The following is a 21,381-nucleotide window of genomic DNA, read 5'->3' on the forward strand; positions in this document are numbered from 1 at the left end:
ATCACCTTATTATAGTACGTTTATATACATATAACAGAATTTAATAAAGCCATTGGGTTTTAAATGTCAATTCCATTGTGTATAGATCAAATAACTCCTCATAAAGAAGATTAACCCGTAAAAAAAAACTATGATATAAATAGGCTATTAATTAACCTCTTAAAACTATATTTGTATTAGTTTCGTTTAAAGGATCGTACCTAGTCGTGCATCTCAAAAAACATAATTTTCTATGATTTTTTTCCAAGAACAGTACAAGTCTTTTTTAACAGATATTTTTTCATGTGCAAAGGCACATTTTGATCTACCTTCGGTAATTTTTTTGTTGAAAAATATTTTCATAGTTTTGTGACAAATGTCCATCTACGAGACACTGTTTTTAAAAAGCGTCTTGCAGTGATCTCTATATCTCGAAAACGATTGAACGGATCATCACATATCTATTGGCTTATTAAGTACCTAATAATCTAGTCTTTAGAAGACGGAATTTAAAAATATTAATTTTTAAAATAGAGTCCAAAGTCAATCTTTGGTAAAAAATTGGGTAGTTTTTTTTTTTTGGCAAAAAAAAACTTTCAAAATTTAAAAAAAAAATCGCTTTTTTAAAGAAAAGATTTTTATGTACTTAATAAAATAGTATAATTGTTCCACAAACATCCCAGAAGCGGCAAGTGCGGGTTGGGGTGGTGTTGTACTCAATAAGACCACAAAAATATATGATGATAGGTACAGTCCTTCGCGACCTATAGTGGACACCGCTTAAAAAAAAAAACATTTGTCACAAAACTGTTTTGTTTTATGAATTGGTTGGTATTTGTTTTCTTTATTTAACATTTTATTTTTTAACTTATACCCCCATTATTACAAGTCTTCTTTTGTTATAGTTTTGATTTTCCGAACAGATTTATACCGTTCCGTTTAACTTAATGTAAAAATTATATTTAAATGCCTCCAAATTGGTTTATTTTGTGTTTCAAATCCATCCAATAGTAAAAGAAAATATATAATAATGGCCCATATATTAATAATATGAGCTGAAATACAAGTTATTGTATTTGCCAATTTTTTGACGATTTTGGCTCCCGAAAATTTTCGACTTATCTGGCATCACTGATTGCTGGTAAACAACTGTTTTGTTGTTGTTTGAATTAAGGCAGTTAATGCAAATTAACGCTGCTGTCTGTCTAGGGTATTAGTCCTTTATGCCTAATCGCCAACTAAATGTGCTTTAACAAGTCGAGTTCTCCAGATATCAACATTCAATTTTAACACCCTATAATATAGGATACATAACAAATTGGGTATCTCAATACATTTAAACATATTTTAAAAAATAACAGTTTTTTCTTCAATGAAGGAAAATGACGTAGGAACAGTAAGCAAGACACCGACGAAATGTATTCATGTAAACGTTTTATTACTTCATTCCTGGCACATTGTTATTATCCAAAAAATTACTTTAAGCGTTTTTGTTGAACATCTTCAGTAAATTTCCACTTTGACAAATAACTTCACCAGACACATGCTTGCAAAACCACTTTCACTATCGAATTTTTATTACAAAAACATTATCAAGCAAATAAATTTATGAACTGTGGGTCGTTCCTCGCTATAGCGACTGGTTACGGTGTCACAGACAATGAAACTGCCATGTTAATTGCCACGGATTATTTGCAGCTTATTTTTGTTTCTGTTGCATCTGCAACAGAAGAGTTATGGTTGTGTATTGAACCTGTGCGTAGAAGTTTATATATGAGTCGTTCAGCAATTGTACAAATCGTTAAAAAAGGTACAGATATTTCCCAAAAAAAATTATGCGTTGTTCATTTATAAGTGAAAAATTTCTGGTGTTGTTTTTTTGTTTCAGGGAAGATACGAGTAATTCTCTGGTGTGAGACATAGGCCGACTTTATAAATGCAACATTGAGAAAAATTAACATGAAGACAAGGTACACATGTGTGACTTTGTCGAACAATTACAAGTCATTTTACTGCATTTATGAAGATATTTACAAAAAGACATACTGCATTTATGAACACAAGACTTTGTGAATTGTTGCACAGTTGCATTTATAAAGCATACTTTTGCAGCATACTACACAATTCGTTTACATATTTATTTTTGTATTTAATTCATGCAGAACTCTGATACCTACTACACTACCCATTTACACCATGCCTAGGTCTGTATATATTCATGTATTAAATCTTAGTTGTAGTCTTCCATTTAAGTCGTTTTCTTTGCCGTTCACTCAACAACTAACTGACGTCACATGCATCTGTTAACCATTCCAAAGACGGGGAAGTTTTGCATTCTTTTTTTTCATGGTCAAGTTCATGTGCATCATATCTACACAATAATGATTACTCTGTGCTGTTAGCTACTGTGTCCGCAGCCCGGAGTATGGGAGAGAAAGAAATAAAAAACACTGACATAAAAGATAATTTAATACGTTTACCCTATGGAATTACTATTTTGCTACTGCAGACCAGAATCTAGTATTGTGTCCAGCCACCACTTGTTACATTAAATCTGTCATTCCGTCTGTGCGGTGCTGTAATGTCTTGTGGCAGTCATGGATTGTGATCTTAGCTAGTGGTTGCTTATGTAGGAGATTACAAAATATAAATCATCCTAAAGTAAATTAAATAAAAAACCGATACACAACAATAATCCACGCGACAAGATCGACCGGTTTTTTGAGCGTTCATAATCGATGTACATAATCGCGTCGAATAAAATCATCGGGTTTGAAAGTGCAACATGTTCGTCATCACCTTTGGAGGCTCAACATTTGAATATGACGCTGAGCATGTTGCATGGACAGCATGACTATGTCAATTTGCTGTTGCAGGTGTGTTCGCATCGAACCATTGCCCAGGAAATGTGGCGTTTACTATTGCTGCTCTACGGATTTGCAAGTGTGTTAATATTAAGTAAACTTGTACGTACATATTTATATAATCCTTTACATATTACAAATATACTGACTGAAGATTAAAGGGCCAATTGGTGGTGTTAACAATTTCTATAAGTGAGGAATATAAAAATTAAAAAAATGGCCAAATATGATTTTTTGGAAGCAAAATATTCAAACAGTGTATAAAAATGTCCATTCGAGATTTATCAATATTGCCCACTGCTCTTTTGTCTTAAGAAACATTTTTAATCCTGTCATATGAGAAATAACAAATATTTAGTCACATTTTTCTTCGATTTTATAATGCAAAAACTTGGGAAATATAGGCAAAATACTACGCTGAGGATTTTATAATTTTCAAATCACAACTTCTGTGTGCAATATTTGTGCACGTGTAATTAAGCGGTAATTTTTTCAAAAACATTTCGGACTTTAAATACATGTTATCGGGCGATAACATAACAAACTTATTTCTCCCGTTGCGTTCCGATTCCGTCACACATTCCAAATTTCATTGACATTGGACACAAAATGGCATGTACGGTGCATCAAATACATGAAAGCGACCGCAGAAATATATATGGGAGCTATATCCGAATCTGTACCAATTTTTACCAAAATTCATAGCGTTCGTCCTTTGGCCAAAAAAATTATCTGCCTTTTCAACCATTGCCTATATTAAACGGATGCCATCCCTATACATTTAATGAAAATTTCAGGAAAATCGGTTCAGTAGTTTTTTAGATATATATAATAATTGTTCCACAAACATTCGAGAAGGGACAAGGGAAATTTCTCTCATATCAATAAGTGCACCCCGATTCATATTAGCTCAATGATATGGGACCTACTGTTTATCACCTAGTCCAAACGGCGTGTCCTAAGACACCACTTGCAGAGAAATTTTACATGGCTGAAATTCTCAGGAAATGTCGCCAACACTACTGAGGAGTATTTTGCCACAGTTGAAAATTTGATGTTGCCTAGCCGGGGAATGGAACCCACGACCTTCTGCGTGAAAGGCGGATGTGCCATCCATGTACATTAGGGCTATAACTTTTTTGCATTGGTATACCCCTTATGGATGCTGAGATATTTGCTTTGGAAAAAAAACGTTGACTTTTTCTCCAAATAAGTTTTTTGCCCATTCCGGCCACTAAATATTATCCGACCATCGCCAAAATCAATAGGCTTCTTCCCCTCCGGGACCCTCATCAACACCGGATCCGATCACAATTGCGACCTGTAGCATGATTACAAGGTTTAGATGGACAGACGGACACACATAGGCAGATCGAGACAATCATTTTGGTATATACGAGTATATAAATATGGGTCTACGACCATTATTTCGATGCGTTACAAACTTTTTGGGCAAAACCAATTTATAATACCCTCCCCACATAGTGGTGTAGGGTATAAAATGTGGGCGTGGTTAATTTTTCTTTCCATTAAAAGTTGGGCTATGACTCACATAAAAAAATATATATAAATCGGTCCAGCCGTTGTCAACTGATGCAATTACTAACGAAAGACATTTGATTTTTATTTTATGGATTGATGGGCAGAAAAAGTGAACATTTCAATTTTCGTTTTAAAAAATCGATCGATGAAGGACTTGATTTTGATGTTCTTGATAAGCCCAAACAAATATCACGGTGCTATTGAATCAAATTTAAATGGAAGGTGCTTACACCTGGGAAGTTATTGCAGATTCTGAAACTACAATGTTCATAGATAAAAAAAATCAAAAAACAAAAAAATCGCCGGAGCGCTTTTTAAATAAATCGCGATTCAAGTTGACATTTTTAGTGGTTGTTTAGGTTTTCACGATTTTGCTTAGAAACCGCAAGTCCTATCAAAATGAGACTGAAGAAAATGTTGTAGCTATGAAAATTCTCTACAAGATTGACCTTTACGGTATTTTCGTAGGTATTACCATTTTTGAGATATGGAAGTTCAAATTGGGACAATGCACTGACTGTATCGCCCCCCTATAAAACAATGTCATGAAGGGTGCGCCTTAACTAACTTTTAATGAAAACCACTTACACAAGGGAAGTTTTTGTGAATTCTGAAACAGCAATGTTCATAGATGAGAAAAATCCAAAAACAAGAAAAAATCGCTGTAGAGATTTTTAAATAAATCGCGGTCAAAATTCACATTTTTAGGTGTTTTTCAGGTTTTCACGATTTTGCTTGGAAACCGCAAGTCCAATCGAAATGGAGCTAAAGAAAATGTTGTAGCTGTGAAAATTCCCTACAGGATTCACGTTTATTATTTGTTTTTAGGCCGTACCATTTTTGAGATAAAGAAGCTCAATTTACATTTTTAGGTTTTTTGTTAGGGTTTCGCGATTTTGTTTGAATACGGCAAGTCTTATCGGCATGGGACCTGAGAAAATCTTCTAGCTGTGAAAATTCTCTACAAGACTGGCCTATGTTATTTTTCCTAGGTTGTACCATTTTTTTAGATATATAAGTTTAATGGGCCGATTCCGTACAGCGAGGCGAGTCATGTCGCGTCGTCTATCGTCTCTGCGACAAAATTTAAAAAAGACACTACGTACAGCGATAGAAAATAATCGTCGATAACAAGTTTTTTTATTTTATTTTTATTCGTTAGTAAAAATGAACGGCGACAGCTAATTTGTTGTCGCCGGAAAATGAACATTACGGCGACAAAATTTGACGTCGTCGTGCCACTTTTGCCATACATAATGGAAAAATTGCAACTGGCAACGCGACACGACTCGCCTCGCTGTACGGAATCGGCCCATAAGTTGGGAAATTGCAGTCATGACATTGTTTTATAAGGAGACGATACAGAATTGAATTTGAATTGTCCCAATTTCAACTTCTATATCTCAAAAGTTGTAAAACCTACGAAAATATCATTAAGGTCAATCTTGTAGAGAATTTTGATAGCTACAACATTTTCTTTATTCCCATTTTGATAGGACTTGCGGTTTCCACGCAAAAACCTAAACAACCCATAAAAATGTCAACTTGAATCGCGATTTATTTTAAAATCCCTCCGGCGATTTTTTTTGTTTCTTGATATTTCTCATCTATGAGCATTGTAGTTTCAGAATCCGCAAACACTTCCCAGGTGTAAGCACCTTCCATTTAAATTTGATTCAAGAGCACCGTGATATGTAATTTCGAGAAAAAGACGTTTTTAGTTTCTATGCTTCATACAAGACACAAAACATTTTCCCTTCCAACGGTTATACATATACATATATCTCAGGCAGTATTGTTCCGATCGATTTTTGACCACATATTCTATGCAATAAAATTTTTTCTGGGGATCAAACCTTAAACAGGTCAAGGAAATTTTGGGGTCTTGGGTTGTCAAACACAGGAAATAACTTTTCCCGATATTTATAATTGCCCTGTTTCAATATCTCAAGGCAAATTTATATAAGGTACATTATAGTCTCGATAATCCGGACACCACATGTTTCAGTGATGTCCGGATTATCGAATTGTCCGGATTACCGAGTAGTAACAAAACCATATAATTTTGAAAGTTTAAATCATTAATAAGGGACTTTTACTATATAATAACCTGACATCTAAGGTAAACGAATTCATATTAAGCAAATATCACGGGTGGCGACCATAATGATTTCCCTTTTCCATGAGGCTCGTGTCTCTTATGACTCGCGATAGAACTACAGAATTCATATGCACTCATTTCATTATGGTGAATATTTAGCGATTTCTATGAACATTACCAAATGACTTCATCTCGTCAACGAACCAAAAGGAGATGTTTTTTATATATGTAAATTGGTGTGTCTTTTTACTTACTAAATGTTGCTGAAACATTTTTTTCAGCAACTTTTCCTTTATACAACTGTCAAAATCTGCAACATTAGTAATAATTATTACAAATTATCACGTAAAAAGACACAGCTAATGTTTTAGCTTACGAATAAGACAAAATGGAATTCAAATCTTTTGGTTGCATAATTACGAGAATGCAATACAACAATCCTTAGTCGTCAGTGATTTTGAATGTCAAAGAAAGAAAATAAAAGGGGCAACACGATTTTTTTTAGGAATCTGTGGTATCTACTCGTTTCCTCGTTTTGTTATAAATCCCAATAAAAACTAATCTATTAAACCCGACGCTTTTAATGATTTAAACATTTCTAGATAAAATGTCCTTGAAATACATTACATGGTCCAAAGGACTTTCTCACTAACCGGAAGGCGAATGAACTAATTCCTTCAGAAGAAAACAACACGCAACATTGATCTTTCTGGGAACTAGGCTACCCAACATTGGGTTGCGATGAAAAAATCATTTGACAGATTCAGATAGTTAATTCCATATTGACTGTATAACGTAATCAACACTGGCTAGCCAGAAAGCCGAGATTTGGACCGAAAACTTTGAAAAGCTTAATTTTTTTCATTTATACACCAATTGCTATTGCTAAGAACGAAAACGTCAACGAAATAAATAAGAATCTAATACTCAAAATAGGAAAAAATATTGGTGTCCGGATTATCGAGGTAAGAAAAATATGTGATGTCCGGATTATAGAGTCTACAATGTAAAAAAATTTAGTGTCCGGATTACCGCGTTGTCCGGATTATCGAGACTATACTGTATATGCATAAATTACAACAACTAACAAATTTACAAAAACAACATTGTTATTGAAAGTTTATTGTCAAAGAAAGTATTGAACAATAGGGTCGTTCCAAAATTTTTCTCATAAAAACATAAATACATTTTGAAAATCCTCTAAAATAGAACAAATTTGAATCAAAATGAAAAGCGCTATTTTATGGTAGCAAATTTCAAATTTCATGAGTAGACCCTATTACATTTTGAAAACTAAATTTACAAAAAAAGTAAGAATACAGCTGATTGTCACTTCTACCTTATATAAATATGCCTTGCAATATCTGTTATAGAAAATCCCAATTTACATTTGGCGAGTTTACTTGCGGCAATTGTCATTTTGTAGGAGAGAGAGGTGAGGCATATGGTAACCCTTTGCCTCTCAGAACCCTCTCTCACCTACAAACTGACAATTGCCGCAAGTAAACTCGCCTAATGTAAGTTGGGACAAAATTAAATGTCAAAGAAAATATTCAATAATAGGGTCGTTCAAAAAATTTTATTAGGAACAACATACATATTTACATTTTAAAATCCTCTAAAATAGAACAAATTTGAATGAAAATTTAAAAATAAAGCATTCTGAACAGTCGTGGGTTATTTTAATTACACGTTTAGGATGAAAAGAAGTATTTTATTGTAGCAAATTTCGAAGTTTCAAATTTCATAAGTGGACCCTATTACATTTTGAAAATCAAATTTACAAAAAAAGTAAAAATACAGCTGATTGTCATTCTACCTTCTATAAATGTGCCTTGGTCATTATATTGTTATGCTAAACGTTTTAGTAGGCCACACTACTGATGTTGGGTCTTCAACTTAAATGAAGGATGACGTTACCTTCAACTTTTAGTGCCAACTTTATGGTTTATTGTTTATTTTATCCGTTAAAAGGGTACTATAACCCATAGACTCATTAGGTTGCGCAGCCTCAACATAAATTGTATGAAAATATTTCCAGAATTCTTTACCTGACCTAACCTGTATTGATGTGTAATGACAACGAAGAACACAATACAACAACACAATGTCGATCCCAGGAATGGTTTATTCATGGTGGTATAAAGGCATGGTGCATCAGTGTAGTTGCATGTCAATTAAATTCACATTTGTAGTGGTGTTCTGCAGAATTGAACAACAATGTGATGCGTCAATTACTGACTCCGCAGGCGAATGAAAATAAAAGTTCAACCGATATGATCATGTTACGACCGTCGCCAGCAATTACATTGTCTGTCAATCTTTAATGTGGCATTAAATATGTACGTATGTTCAATGCCCCACAGACTGGCAGGCACCAAAGAGACAGACGCATTCGTACTTTCATTTTCTGTTGGAACTCTTATTGCAACTAAGACATGTTTTGTGTAGAGAATTATTTGTTAATCGTTTTAGCTTCCATTTAATTGAATGAAAATCATTTTGAATATGACACAAGTAATTTTCCCGATGAGATGGTAACGCATTCCCCAACTTACTCCAAAAAGTCCCATATGTTTGAGCTTTTCTAGTTTGTAGGAAAACAAAGATTTGGTGTATGACTCTTTGTTTGACTAGCCAGCGGACCCTTGGACACAACAGCAAGCAGTTCGTTCGTTCACATGATTTATTATCACAAATTCTTGTTTGTAATGGAGAAATTGTCGGTTTCACATTCTGCTGGTTGGTGGCTGGTGGCTTGCAACATCTAAAGAAGGTTATTTGGGCTTAATTTCTTTAATTTTAGTGTGGCAATTTAAGGCAATGACTTGGCATTTGGAATTAACGCGTTTAATATGATTGCTGGTATGTCTGCCCCTAAAACGTAATGCAGTAGTACGTGCTAATCGTATACGTACATACATATGTATGTATTTCTTCAATATGTATGTACTGTAGGTAACGAAAGTGAGTTTATAGAATGGTATAGGAACTTCTACACAGTTGAACTTCTCTCTTTATGACGATTTTCCAACATAATGTAGTAATTCCCTGAAAGCATTTTGAAGAGAGTTCCCTCGCCTAAGGCGTCACTTCCGAGACATGCATTACAGAAACAATTTCTATAGCATTATGGCGGTTCTTGCTTTATGGCGTGTGCAGACACTCCTGAGTGACTTAAAAGTCGATTGTTTACATGTATTTAAGAATTCAACAAATTTGAAGTACTATAGGACAATTTTCTATCTCATGGTTATATGACACGGTGGTTCAGTGGTAAGCATTCCCAAGCCAGACAACAACATCACATTTTTAAAATTACAAAATTAATGTAGGAGAAAATTCATGAATGTTTCAGCTAAGATATATTCGATCTATAAAAGCGTACTTCATTAAAAAATAATTAAGAAATAATAAAAATATCAAAAATACAATTTACTTTTCCGAAAAATTTTTGCGTGTGACAACGCACTTACTTTCACAAATCTATAAAACCGAAAAACAGCGTAATTTTTAGGTTATGTCTTTTTAATCCGATAATATCGATAGAAAAAACTATCGATATTGAATTTTTAAAAATATTATCGCTAGTACCATCGATTTTTTGCCAGCTCTATGGAAAGGGTACATACACTTTGATACGACCAAAAATGTACCTCATCGAAATAACGGTTTTATACCCCAAGTATGTTTGGGCGAAATTCAATTCAGATAATTTGAAGTCGATTTAGCCATGTACGTCTGTCTGTCTGGCGCGCACAATAACTCTAGAACGGATGAACGTATTCAAACCAAATTTTAATTTTTGGTTTGGTGAAGAAAATATTAAACACAAAAAAGCATCCGATATGAACTATAAAGACATTTTCTTTAAAAAAGTATTCACCTTGTGTTGTAAAAAGGTACAAATGTGTCGTGGTCAACATTTTTGTTAATTATAGGTGTAATACGTTCTAACTAGGGATGATGATTGCGCGATTTTTTTGGTCCTTTTAAAAAATAATATTTATAAAGATCTCTTCCCGAATCAATATTTTAAACATATCAATGTTTATAAAAATCTTTTGGCGGATCAACACTCTAGTTCAAAAACATTTTTTTTCTTTGTTTCAACCGCGTTCATTGGGTTGGTTCGTTCCAATAATATATATATGTAATAATAGGTAAAATGAGAATAAGGGGTTGGAACAAGATAATTTGTTCGTTATATCCGGCGTTAATTATAAACGTGTTCATCTGTTAAATTCTTATTAAAGCTTACTTTTAAATAAATAAATATTTGATACTGTGCTTAAGTTTGTCGCTATCCTCTTGTGCTTAAAAGCGGGCCTGTAAATCCTAACAAATTGTAAAAAAATCTACTCGCGCTGTGACAATTTTTGTTCGTTATAATCGTGGTCGTTTTAAGAAGTTGTACAAATATTAAGACAACTTCTTTGGGAACACAAAACTTTGTTCGTTATAAACGTAGTTTCTGATAACCGATGTTCGTTGTATCCGAATTCTACTGTGTAATTCTTTGTTTTAGCTTACTTTTGCATATAAAGCATTAAAAAAGTTGAAAAAGTCCACCGCTATTAATGTTTGCCTCAAAAACAGGCGAAATTACCTATAGTGCGACGGTACAATTTTTTCTTGTGCATACTTCCTGAGATATTGGTCTAAAAGCTCCAAGAAACACTGACGGCACCAACCAAGATAATTCTCACAGGTAGTTTCTGATTGGTGCAGACTGTGCACATCGTATTATTTCATCCAGTCATGTATAAGGTTGGAATAGGGACTGCACAAAATTCGGAAAAAAGTGAAGTTCTTTATGAAGAGGTTTGGTTACTAAACATTTTTGCCCCACATTACCTCACGTACAGATTTTAAAGTAAACTCGTGATACAAAATCAATATATTTTATATTCGGCATAATTTTTGTGTTTGGTTTGGTTTTTTTGTTCAGTGACTGAGGATATATCTCCGTCAGAACAACTAACTGATATTTTCTTACGTGTTGTAACTAAAAAAATAATAGTTTTAACGTCACAAATCTTTAATTTTTTTAAAGTCTCGAGCTTAAGGACAATCTGTTTATGTGTATAATAATCCCACAAAAACATATGAAAATCGGATCATCCATTTTCAATCTACAGTAGGCACCGCTTTCAAAAATGCCATTTCGAAAAAATCGCGTTTAAAACATCGATATTACATACAAATCACAACGAATATTATACCCTCAGCATTTATGCTAACGAGGGTATAAACACTTTCATACGGGCAAAATGTGCCTCATCGAAATAATGGTTTTAGACCCCAAGTATATTTGGACGAAGAAATGTGTTTCAGACAATTTGGAGTCGATTGAGCAATGTCCGTCCGTCTGTCTGGCTGGTGCGATCACTCTCGAACGGATGAACCGATTTGGCCCAAAATTTGGCTTTCGTAATATTTTGTCCAAACTTAGTTTAAGTTCGAAGATGGGTTATATCGGTCCACTCCTTCCCGTACCACCCCCACCAAAAGTTCGAACATTTTCGGAAAATTAGTGCGCACGATAACTCTTGAAGGGAGTAACCGATTTGGCCCATATTTTGCACATCGCAAAATTTCTACCTATGTCTATGGACTCAATCAGTCCACGCCTTCGGGTACCTCCCAAACAAAATTTCGGTAAAGTTCAGTTTAGGACCAGCTCTCGAATCGCTTTGATTTTTGTTGTAACAAGTTGTAATCACTGCCCACCATACGACTGTACAAGTTTCATCAAGGGCAAGTCCATACTTCCTGGGAAAATAGCCTGAAATGTACAAAAAAACCTATAACACCATGTGTAGTGGTTGGAGCGCAGTATAACTAACAGGAATCTGCCGATTCGGTCCAAAATTTGGATTTCGTAATATTTTGTCCAAACTTAGTTTAAGTTCGAAGATGGGTTATATCGGTACCTCGCCCACAAAAGTTCCAAAATGTTCGGAAACATTGTGCGCACGATAACTGTTGAAGGGAGTGATCGATTTGGCCCATACTTTGCACGTCATAATATATCTACTAGATATAGATCAGGTTCGAATATGGACTATATTTGTCCTTCGGGTACATCCCACACAAAACTTCGGATAAGTTCACTTTTAGACCTGCTCTCCAATCACTTCGATTTTTGTTAAAGCAACTTGCATTCGCTGCCTCCATTACGACGGGCAAATCCATACTTCTTGAGAAAACAGCCTAAAAGATCTAAAAAACCCCCATGGTACCATATGTAGTGGCTGGAGAGCATGAACTGATCAAACGATTTGGTCCAAACTTTGGCCTTTGTCACATTTTGTTCAAACTTAGTTTCAGTTCGGAGATAGGCAATACCGGTCCACAACTTCCGATACTTCCCCCCAATATTTAAAAAAATGTCACTAAAATGCTATGCACGGTATCTCTTGAACGGGCTGAGGGCATATCTCTGTCGGCAAAGCCGACTGATACTTTTTTACTTGTTTTTTCTAACGCTCATAATTTTAGCAATATTTCCCCATTTTCTGTTAACCTCAAAAATCAATTGCTCTTATTTTATATCCATTCTTAGAAATGGCATTTAATTTATTTTATTGATAATATCATCGGCACAATAATTATATTATAAATCTTTCAAATGATATGTTGTTGTTACCAGAGATATACACATATAAGATCACATTATCACTAAAAATGTGTCTGTAGAAAACTGTCAAAACTTTGTCTAGTTCCTCACGTACAATAAGCCAGATGAGTTGTCTCAATTGAGCACGCTAACTCAATTAATAATGAAAAACGTAGTAAGTTTGTACCAATTTTCAACACCTACAGTAATGTAAATGGTTTGTTTTGATAAAGGTGTTGGCGCTTTGAACCCGCGCACTTCTATCATAAATGGCAATTAGTCGTCGGTCGTATAACATTCGATACCATCAGGTAGTAGTGGCCAGCTAAATATATTAGCTAAACATTTATATGCAGCAAGTGTTGTACGTGTTTACATCAACCGACAATGATGATGGTAATGTTCATCAAGGTGATGGTGGTTGTGGTGGCTAAACTTTCGCTGCATTTACAAGTGCAACCAACATGTTCGATCCTATACTGACCGACGACGACAGCGGAAAAACAAACACTGTTTCTGTTATTGTTTTGCTCATCCACTCTATTCCAATGGTTTGAAACAACAACGCTGTATAACAATTCGCGGCACATCAGCAACAATTGTGCGCATGCGCACTACAACCCATTGAAGCCTACTATCAGTCTTACTAAAGACGCGATAGCTAAACATTGGTTAAAAACTATTAACGCGAGTTGAACGTAAACATAAAACATACAAATCTGATTTCTTACCATAAAATGGAAAGTGTTGCATTTTGATTGAGAAGCTAGGTCGTGTTATTACAGAGCGCGGATAAAATCGAACTGAGGAAAAGAAGAAGTGTTTTAAAGCGGAACCGAATTTAATTAGAAAATAATGCGCGTACGTTTTTCTAAATTGTTTGCCTAAAAGAATGGATAAATTTTATGTAAAACCGAAAAGAAGCCTTAAGGCTGTTCAAAACTCAAGCGGAACAACGGCGGAAACATCGCGAAATTCGCCAGCTGTATGTCCCTCTGCGGGGGCACATAATAGAGCCTCAGGAGTTGGAAAGTTTTACTCCAGAATTAGACATACCATCGAGGATAATTTAACGCCAAAGATAAGTGGAAAACTTTACAAGGCTGGAAAACATTCCAAGTCCATGACCGCTTTGAGTTCTTTGGATTCATCAATTGGAAAATACACACTGACGAATAAGAATTCACAGCCTTTAGAAAATAAGAAAACAACAAAAGAAATCCGACCAAATGTTACTAAAACGGTGTCACTGTCTACCCCAACGCCTAGTCAAAATACACCGAGTATTTCCAGCTATTTCGCCCAAAGACCCTCATCTTACGTGGAAAGTGATGAAGACGAGAACCAATTGAGCTTGAATTTTGTCAAGACGTCGTTAGAAGATGAAATATTTGAAGAACTGGAAAAGGTGGCTCACGATGAATGCAAATTGAACGCTGTTCTGAAGACCTTTGATAAAATAGTTTTTGATTACAATGACCCTCTTCCACAAACCAAATCCAGCGATAACGTGCAAGATGAAAAGAAGCCGCTTGAAAGTTCAATAAATATTGACTCGCCCGTGTCTGTGGAAGAACCCAAACAAACAATAATCGCCATCCCCACTGTTGACAATGTCGGCGATAAGAAGTCGACCATTGAGGAATTACCCGTCGTACAGCAGCAGAACCAGCCTCCACCACCACAGACAGATTGTCGCCATCAAAATACTGCCAACAAATTGCAGAAATCGTCGTCATGTCTGTCGCTTACACGCCGCAAATGCTATCAATCTCCGGACTCGCCTTGTCTACGACAAATGAGGCACATATTTATTCAACAACAAAAACAAAAATCCAAATCTGTGTGGGAATTGTCGAATTCAACGAAAATTCCCATTCTCAAGACAATGCCGCTACAAAAAAGGAGTAAAAGTTTCTGTTATTTAAATACGAATACAACTACCTCCACCTCTACAGAAGCGGTTAATGATTCTATCGCAAGCAAGTGTGCCAAGGCTGTAGAGGCTCAGGAAGTGGTTGCTATTAAAAAGGCATCGACGGCCAAACCGATGAAAAGAACTGCCAAATATGTAAATGTTAAACCAACAATTAAAACTTCTGATCCTCCATCATCCAATAGCACTGCGACTGGCCAAATGAAACGGGATACGAAAGCAAAAAGTCGCACAACTGAACAAAATCCTGCAGCACCAAGAAGAACAAATTCCAATTCAAGTTTATCCAACAAAAAACATGTTTCAACCGTCATGGTACCACCTACACCCCCGCGGCGTAGTAGAACAAGTGATGAGCTTTTGGACAAGTGTCTGGAAAAGGGTCAGCAGATCTTGCGAAAGGTAGAATCCCTGAATACCAGCCAACAACGTGGTGGTGCCCTCACCACCAATAATAAGTCTGTGGTGCGTATTAAATCATCCACGGGTGGTAATAAAACTGCCACCCTAAGACGTAAAAAATTCCAGCACAAACTGAACTATGCCAATGAGGACAAGATATTGCCTCCTTCATTGGAATCTTGTAAAATTATACCACCAGATTTTGCGGAGAACTCTAATAAACACGCCGAACTTTTAGTAAATGTAGTTCAAGTTAACAATGCCATACGTTCGCTGCCGCAACGTCAGATTTCTACTGACAGTGGCATAGCCACCGTGAGCAACTTAAATTCTTTGGATTTTGTGCCGTCCACCGTGTCACTTAAGACCAAGGAACACGAATCGTCATCCTGTTCCGATTCTGATGATTCTGGCCATATTTCAAATGAGAATATGGAAATTACCAATAATCATCAGCCTTCGAATTCTTCTTCCACTACCAGTTTAAATGATGATACTCCAGCAGTAACAATCAAGAATGCGGAAATGACTGAAGACGACACAAAACGGGAACTGTTTATTACAACAAATCAGCGTGTGTGCACCACTTGCCGTATTGCCCAAGTTGAATCGGTTAAAGTTATACGGACACATGTCGAAATATTTCCTAACTTTACCAAAGAGGTAACTATTCGGCTGCAATAGCCGTCGATGGGTGGAATGGAGTGGTAGTTTGTGTTTCTTCTTCTTTTTTTTTTGTTAATATATAAAAATGTTATGTACGTTTTGAACATGCAATTGTTTTGTTTTGTTATTGTAATTTGTTTTTGTATTCAATTGAACATAGTATAGTATATTTGTAGTATATATTACACACAAAAACAATCATATGCACCTAATAATAAGTATGTACACGTATGTGTAACTGTATGTAGTTGAGGTATTCTTTGTTCAGTATTTTTTATATACATACGTACGTATTTGATTTGTATATTTTACCTTCACATATTGTAATAAATTGTATACATTTGTTATAAAAAATAATAATACCTACACAAAAATGGTGTGTTAATTATTTTTTTGATGGATTCCTTCAAGTATTTCGGCTTGATTTTGTATACCCCCGTAGTCCCCGCTTTATATTTATATCCTCCCATTTTAAGTGTAAGGTTTGGTTATTGAATTTCCTTAAATTATACATATCCTACATACATACATATATCGCCTGCACAAATTACTTTAGCTGGTTGCTTTGGTTCTGGTTCCGCTCACAATCTTCACCATTAGATTCCAAAATGTTTTTGCAAAATTTTACAATGCCATTTTATAAATAGATTTCTCTAGGAATTTCTAGTGTAAACATTTTAAGAAGATTGTTATTTGCCATTCAATTCGATTCGTGGAATCGTTCAAGTGAATTTGTAAATTATGACTGTTACGCGAATTCATAAATCGATGTGAATAATCCAAATATTTTAAAGAAATTACTGTTGAAGCTTTTACGAGTATCGAATAGAAATTTAACAAGTAAAAAAGCGTTAAGTTCGGCCGGGCCGAACTTTTTATACCCTCCACCACAAGTTGTATTGAAGTAAAATGGAATAATTAGTTTCCTTTCGTGTATGAAGAAGACTTAATACTAAATGTCAGCAATTTCGGCACCGTTCTATGGAGCTATTTCAAAAAGTCGATGATCTATACCGACAAATTTCTGACGGAAAGTTTTTAGACTAAAAGAAGACTAAATACCAAATTTCCTATATTTCGATAAGAGAATGTGGCTAAAACTTAAAAATACCGAAAATCAAGAAGTATGCTTCTATGGGGATGTAAAAAGACGTGGACCTATACTTATAATACTCTTCTGGAATATTTTATAACTCTAGGAAGAATAACGAATTTCAGCCATTTCGGTGGGATGTTGACGTCACAATCTTCAGTATTACGAAAATCGGAAGGTACAGTTCTAAGGGGGCTATTTTGAAACGTGGACCTATACAGACGAATTTTAGTCGGAAATGGGGCAATATGAAAGTGTGGACCTGTACAGACAAATTTCTGGCGAAAAGTTTTATATCACATCGAAGACTAAATACCAAATTTCAACCATTTTGGTGGAATATTGAAGCCACAACCTCCAAAATACGGAAAATCGGGAGGTACCTTTCCATGGGGGCTATATGAAGGCGTGGACCTATATCGACAAATTTAAAGGGGAAGTTTGAGTACCCCCTACGAAGTCTAAATACCAAATTTCAGCCATTTCGGTGGAATATTGAGGCCACAACGGTCAAAATACCGAACATCGGGAAGTACCGTTCTATATGGGCTATATCAAGGAATGGACCGATACGGACAAACCACCAACGTAGACTAAGTACCAAATTTCAGCCATTTCGGTGTGATAATGAAGCTAAAACCTTCAAAATACCGAAAATAGGAAGGTACCGTTCTATGGGGGCTATATGTAGGCGTGGACCGATACCGACAAATTTTTGGGGGAAAGTTTTATACCCCTAAAGAAGACTACTTACCAAATTTCAGCCATTTTGGTAGAATAATGAAGCTAAAACCCTAAAAGTACCGAAAATCGGGAGGTACCGTTCCATGGGGGCTATATCAAAACGTGAACCGATATATCCCATTTTCAATAGCAACCATCCTGCAAGTAATAAAAACTTCTGTACCAAATATTGACTCTCTATCTTTAAAATTGCGAGCTGTATCTTGATTTCAACAGACAGACGGACGGACGGACAGACGGACATGGTTAAATCGACATAGAATTTTATGCAGATCAATAATATATATACTTTATAGGGCCTCCGACGAATATTTCGATGTGTTACAAACGGAATAACAAATTTAATTATACCCTCCCTATGGTGGAGGGTATAACAAGTAAAAAGGCATTAAGTTCGGCCGGGCCGAACTTTTTATACCCTCCACCATAAAATATTCTGAACTAAAACGGAATAATTATATTCTTTCCTGTCCACAATTTTAGGCGGAGAAATTTTGTGACCAATGATACCTAAATAAGGTAAAAAAGCATAAACAATTTATTCAATCGGTAGGGAACCTTATATGGGGCTATATCAACGTGAAAATCGTGAGGTACAGTTATATAGGGGGCTATACTTAAACTTCTATACATAAACATGGACCCATGTTGACGGTTTTTAGTGGAGATATTTTGTGACCACTGGAAACCCCAAACGTGAAATTACAGGTAGTTCGGTCAAAACATTTTGTTAAAATCCAGAAAATACCGAAAATCGGAAGGTATCGTTATATGGAGGCTTTACAAAAACATGGACCTATGTTGACAGTTTTTGGTGGAGATGTTTTGTGAACCTCAACTGTCAAATTACAGGTAGTTCGATAAAAAATTTTAACTAAAATCCTCAAAATACCGAAAATCGGGAGGTACCGCTATATGGGGGCTATACCAAAACATGGACCTATGCTGACGGTTTTTAGTGGATATCAGCAAAAATGTCTAAAATCGTCTTTTCCATTTCAAAAAAATCAAAAAAAAATTTTGATACTACATCTATGATTTTTGGTACATAGATTAAGAAAAAATCGTCATTCCAAATCTGTTTTCGTTACCAACTTTGATTGTTGCGCGCAAAAGATATGACCGTTTTAATTATGCTAATTAGAAAAAATTCTAAAAAAATCGCGGCTTAATATAGTAAGCTGTTATATCCAATTGTCGTTAACTGAATTCGCACCCTTTGAGAATATGCAAAAAAAAATTCAAAAAGTTTCAATGGATTCGCGAAAAATTAAATTTGTTAAATAATTTCAAGTATTTACAAACATATTTTTGAAACAATAGCGCTTATACTTACAAAAAAATATATAAGAAAATTATAGCAGTCGTGAAGTTTGGAGCTATAGTATTCGTGTTATTTGCAAAAATACAATGAAAATGTGACGAAAAAAATAAAAATTATGTTATTCTAATTTTATTTTTTTTTATGGTTTTATAGGAAATGTTGAAGAAAAAATGATTGAATTCTTCGTCATTTTCGTCCAAATTTCACGCAATAGTGAAGATATTCCGTTGCAACAACTTTTTCACTTATAGTTTTCCTTTTGGCGAATATTTTTAGAACATTATATTAAATCACAAGGAATTCCAATTGGGGCATAACATTAAAATAATGTTATATTGAATATTACAACATTTGAAACGCATATAAACCGCGTAATAGTGAAAATGACATGATGCGCATCCGATTTTCCAAAACAGCGAATCTATCCCTCTTATTTGATATACACTTTGTGAAATTCCATTTGACGACCACGATGTAGCATCAGTTGCATGTTAGGGTGCAAAAAACAGTAAAATGCCCATAATTTCCACGAAGTACATTTGCATTTTATGCGCATCCGATTTCAATGATCACCATTAAAAAATACATCATCCTATGTCATTTCAATGCGATCCATCAAGAACCGTGGATGTAGCATCGCGCTCAGTTTTTAGAAAAAATCTATTATATCTCCGGATTCGCGAACGTTTTTCAATATCTGTTTTCGCACATTTTAAATATGCGTTTCGCTCTATTTATCTAAGTAGGAATCACACATCTAAAACGCGTCTAAATACGCGATATTTTCAAAAATATTTTTTGCATATTTTCGAAATTTGAGGGGTATCATATCCGCCGATCTAGTGGATGGATTTAGACGCGCAAAGGCTTGTTAGATTCAGAATGTAAAAAAACTAAATTCACGCGGGTTTCCACCGAAATCGAAAGGCATTTGTAAGTTTTGAATCCAAAAAACTGGTATTTTAAAAAAATACGCACAAAAATTTCGACTTTAAGCTGAGATTGTTGTGAACCTTTGAAGGCTACACGCCCTAGTTATACATCAAAAAATGCGTAATCGCGAGCACTACAATCTCATAATCAGTTTTTAAACGAGTACAGTTGCGCGTTCCGATTAGAACAAAAATTCAAAAAACCCAATTTTTCAGTCTTCAAAATGTCAGCATCCGTTTGAGATTGATGCGGTGGTTATATTAAAAAATTATACATTAGAAACTTCATCTCTGAAGTGTATTCTTTAACTTCTTCTTTGAACATTATACTCTACATTGTATTGTAAAGTCACTAATTGAAAACTGACTTAAAAAAATCGTTTCCTTCAACGATTTTTTTTCTATTTTTTACATTAATATGACCACAGCTTCCGCTCAAATTATAATTTTAAGAAATCCATCGGTGAATCGTGCTAAAACAGTTTATTTTACCTAAATGCATTCAAAAGTTATGGTATATTACAACAATTCGCGAGATACAATACCCCATACCTCAGTTTCAACTGAAGTAAATTTTCTACAAAAAGGCCGATATACTTGTGACCACTGGGAACCCCAAACCTGAAATTACAGATAGTTCGGTCAAAAATGTGGTTAAAATCCACAAAATACCGAAAATCGGGAGGTACCGTTATATAGGGGCTCTACCAAAAAGTGTTCATATCTTCGAACTTGACCTGCCTATGGAAAAAATCTATGGTGGAGGGTATAAAAATACATATTTTTATCAGTTATGGATTTGAAAATACATATTTCTCACAACACACAATAAAATACATATTTCTCCATTACAGTTTATTATTGATATTACAACAAATTGATATGACAACAAATGTATTGCAAATATCAACTTTGTAAAAAATGTCATATTAATTTTTCGTTATTATTTAAAAACTATACGTTTTTTTGTACAAATCTCCTGCTATTGATCCTCAAAACAATATTCCGTCAAAATATGAAAAATGTATTTGCGATTTATAAAAATATGGCCAAAAACAGACATAAAAGTATTGCAAAAATTAACAAATCGATGGTTTCATGGAGAATTGCCAAAGGTGTGTTCTTTAATGAGTTGTCTATCCACTTCGGACATTCATGGGCGTTTTAATAAGCTTA

At 34.9% G+C, this 21,381-nt stretch overlaps 2 protein-coding genes across 8 annotated transcripts in view; both read left to right on the plus strand.

The window, feature by feature from the left end:
- Mhcl (Myosin heavy chain-like) overlaps positions 1-21,381 on the plus strand; it is a 120,166-nt gene that overhangs the window by 60,625 nt on the left and 38,160 nt on the right. The gene's annotated exons all lie outside the window — the stretch shown is intronic.
- Positions 13,525-16,486, plus strand: LOC141388885 (uncharacterized). The gene has a single exon (XM_073959477.1). The coding sequence runs from the start codon at positions 14,001-14,003 to the stop codon at positions 16,128-16,130; it is 2,130 nt and encodes a 709-aa protein (XP_073815578.1). The 5' UTR covers positions 13,525-14,000; the 3' UTR covers positions 16,131-16,486.

This window comes from Musca autumnalis, unplaced genomic scaffold (genome assembly GCF_047663935.1).
Source record: "Musca autumnalis isolate F117 unplaced genomic scaffold, ASM4766393v1 scaffold_1, whole genome shotgun sequence".
In the NCBI taxonomy this organism is placed as follows: Eukaryota; Metazoa; Arthropoda; class Insecta; order Diptera; family Muscidae; genus Musca; species Musca autumnalis.

Excerpts from the sequence above, each read along its gene's own strand:
- LOC141388885 (XM_073959477.1), top strand. The coding sequence starts at position 14,001 with ATGGATAAATTTTATGTAAAACCGAAAAGAAGCCTTAAGGCTGTTCAA.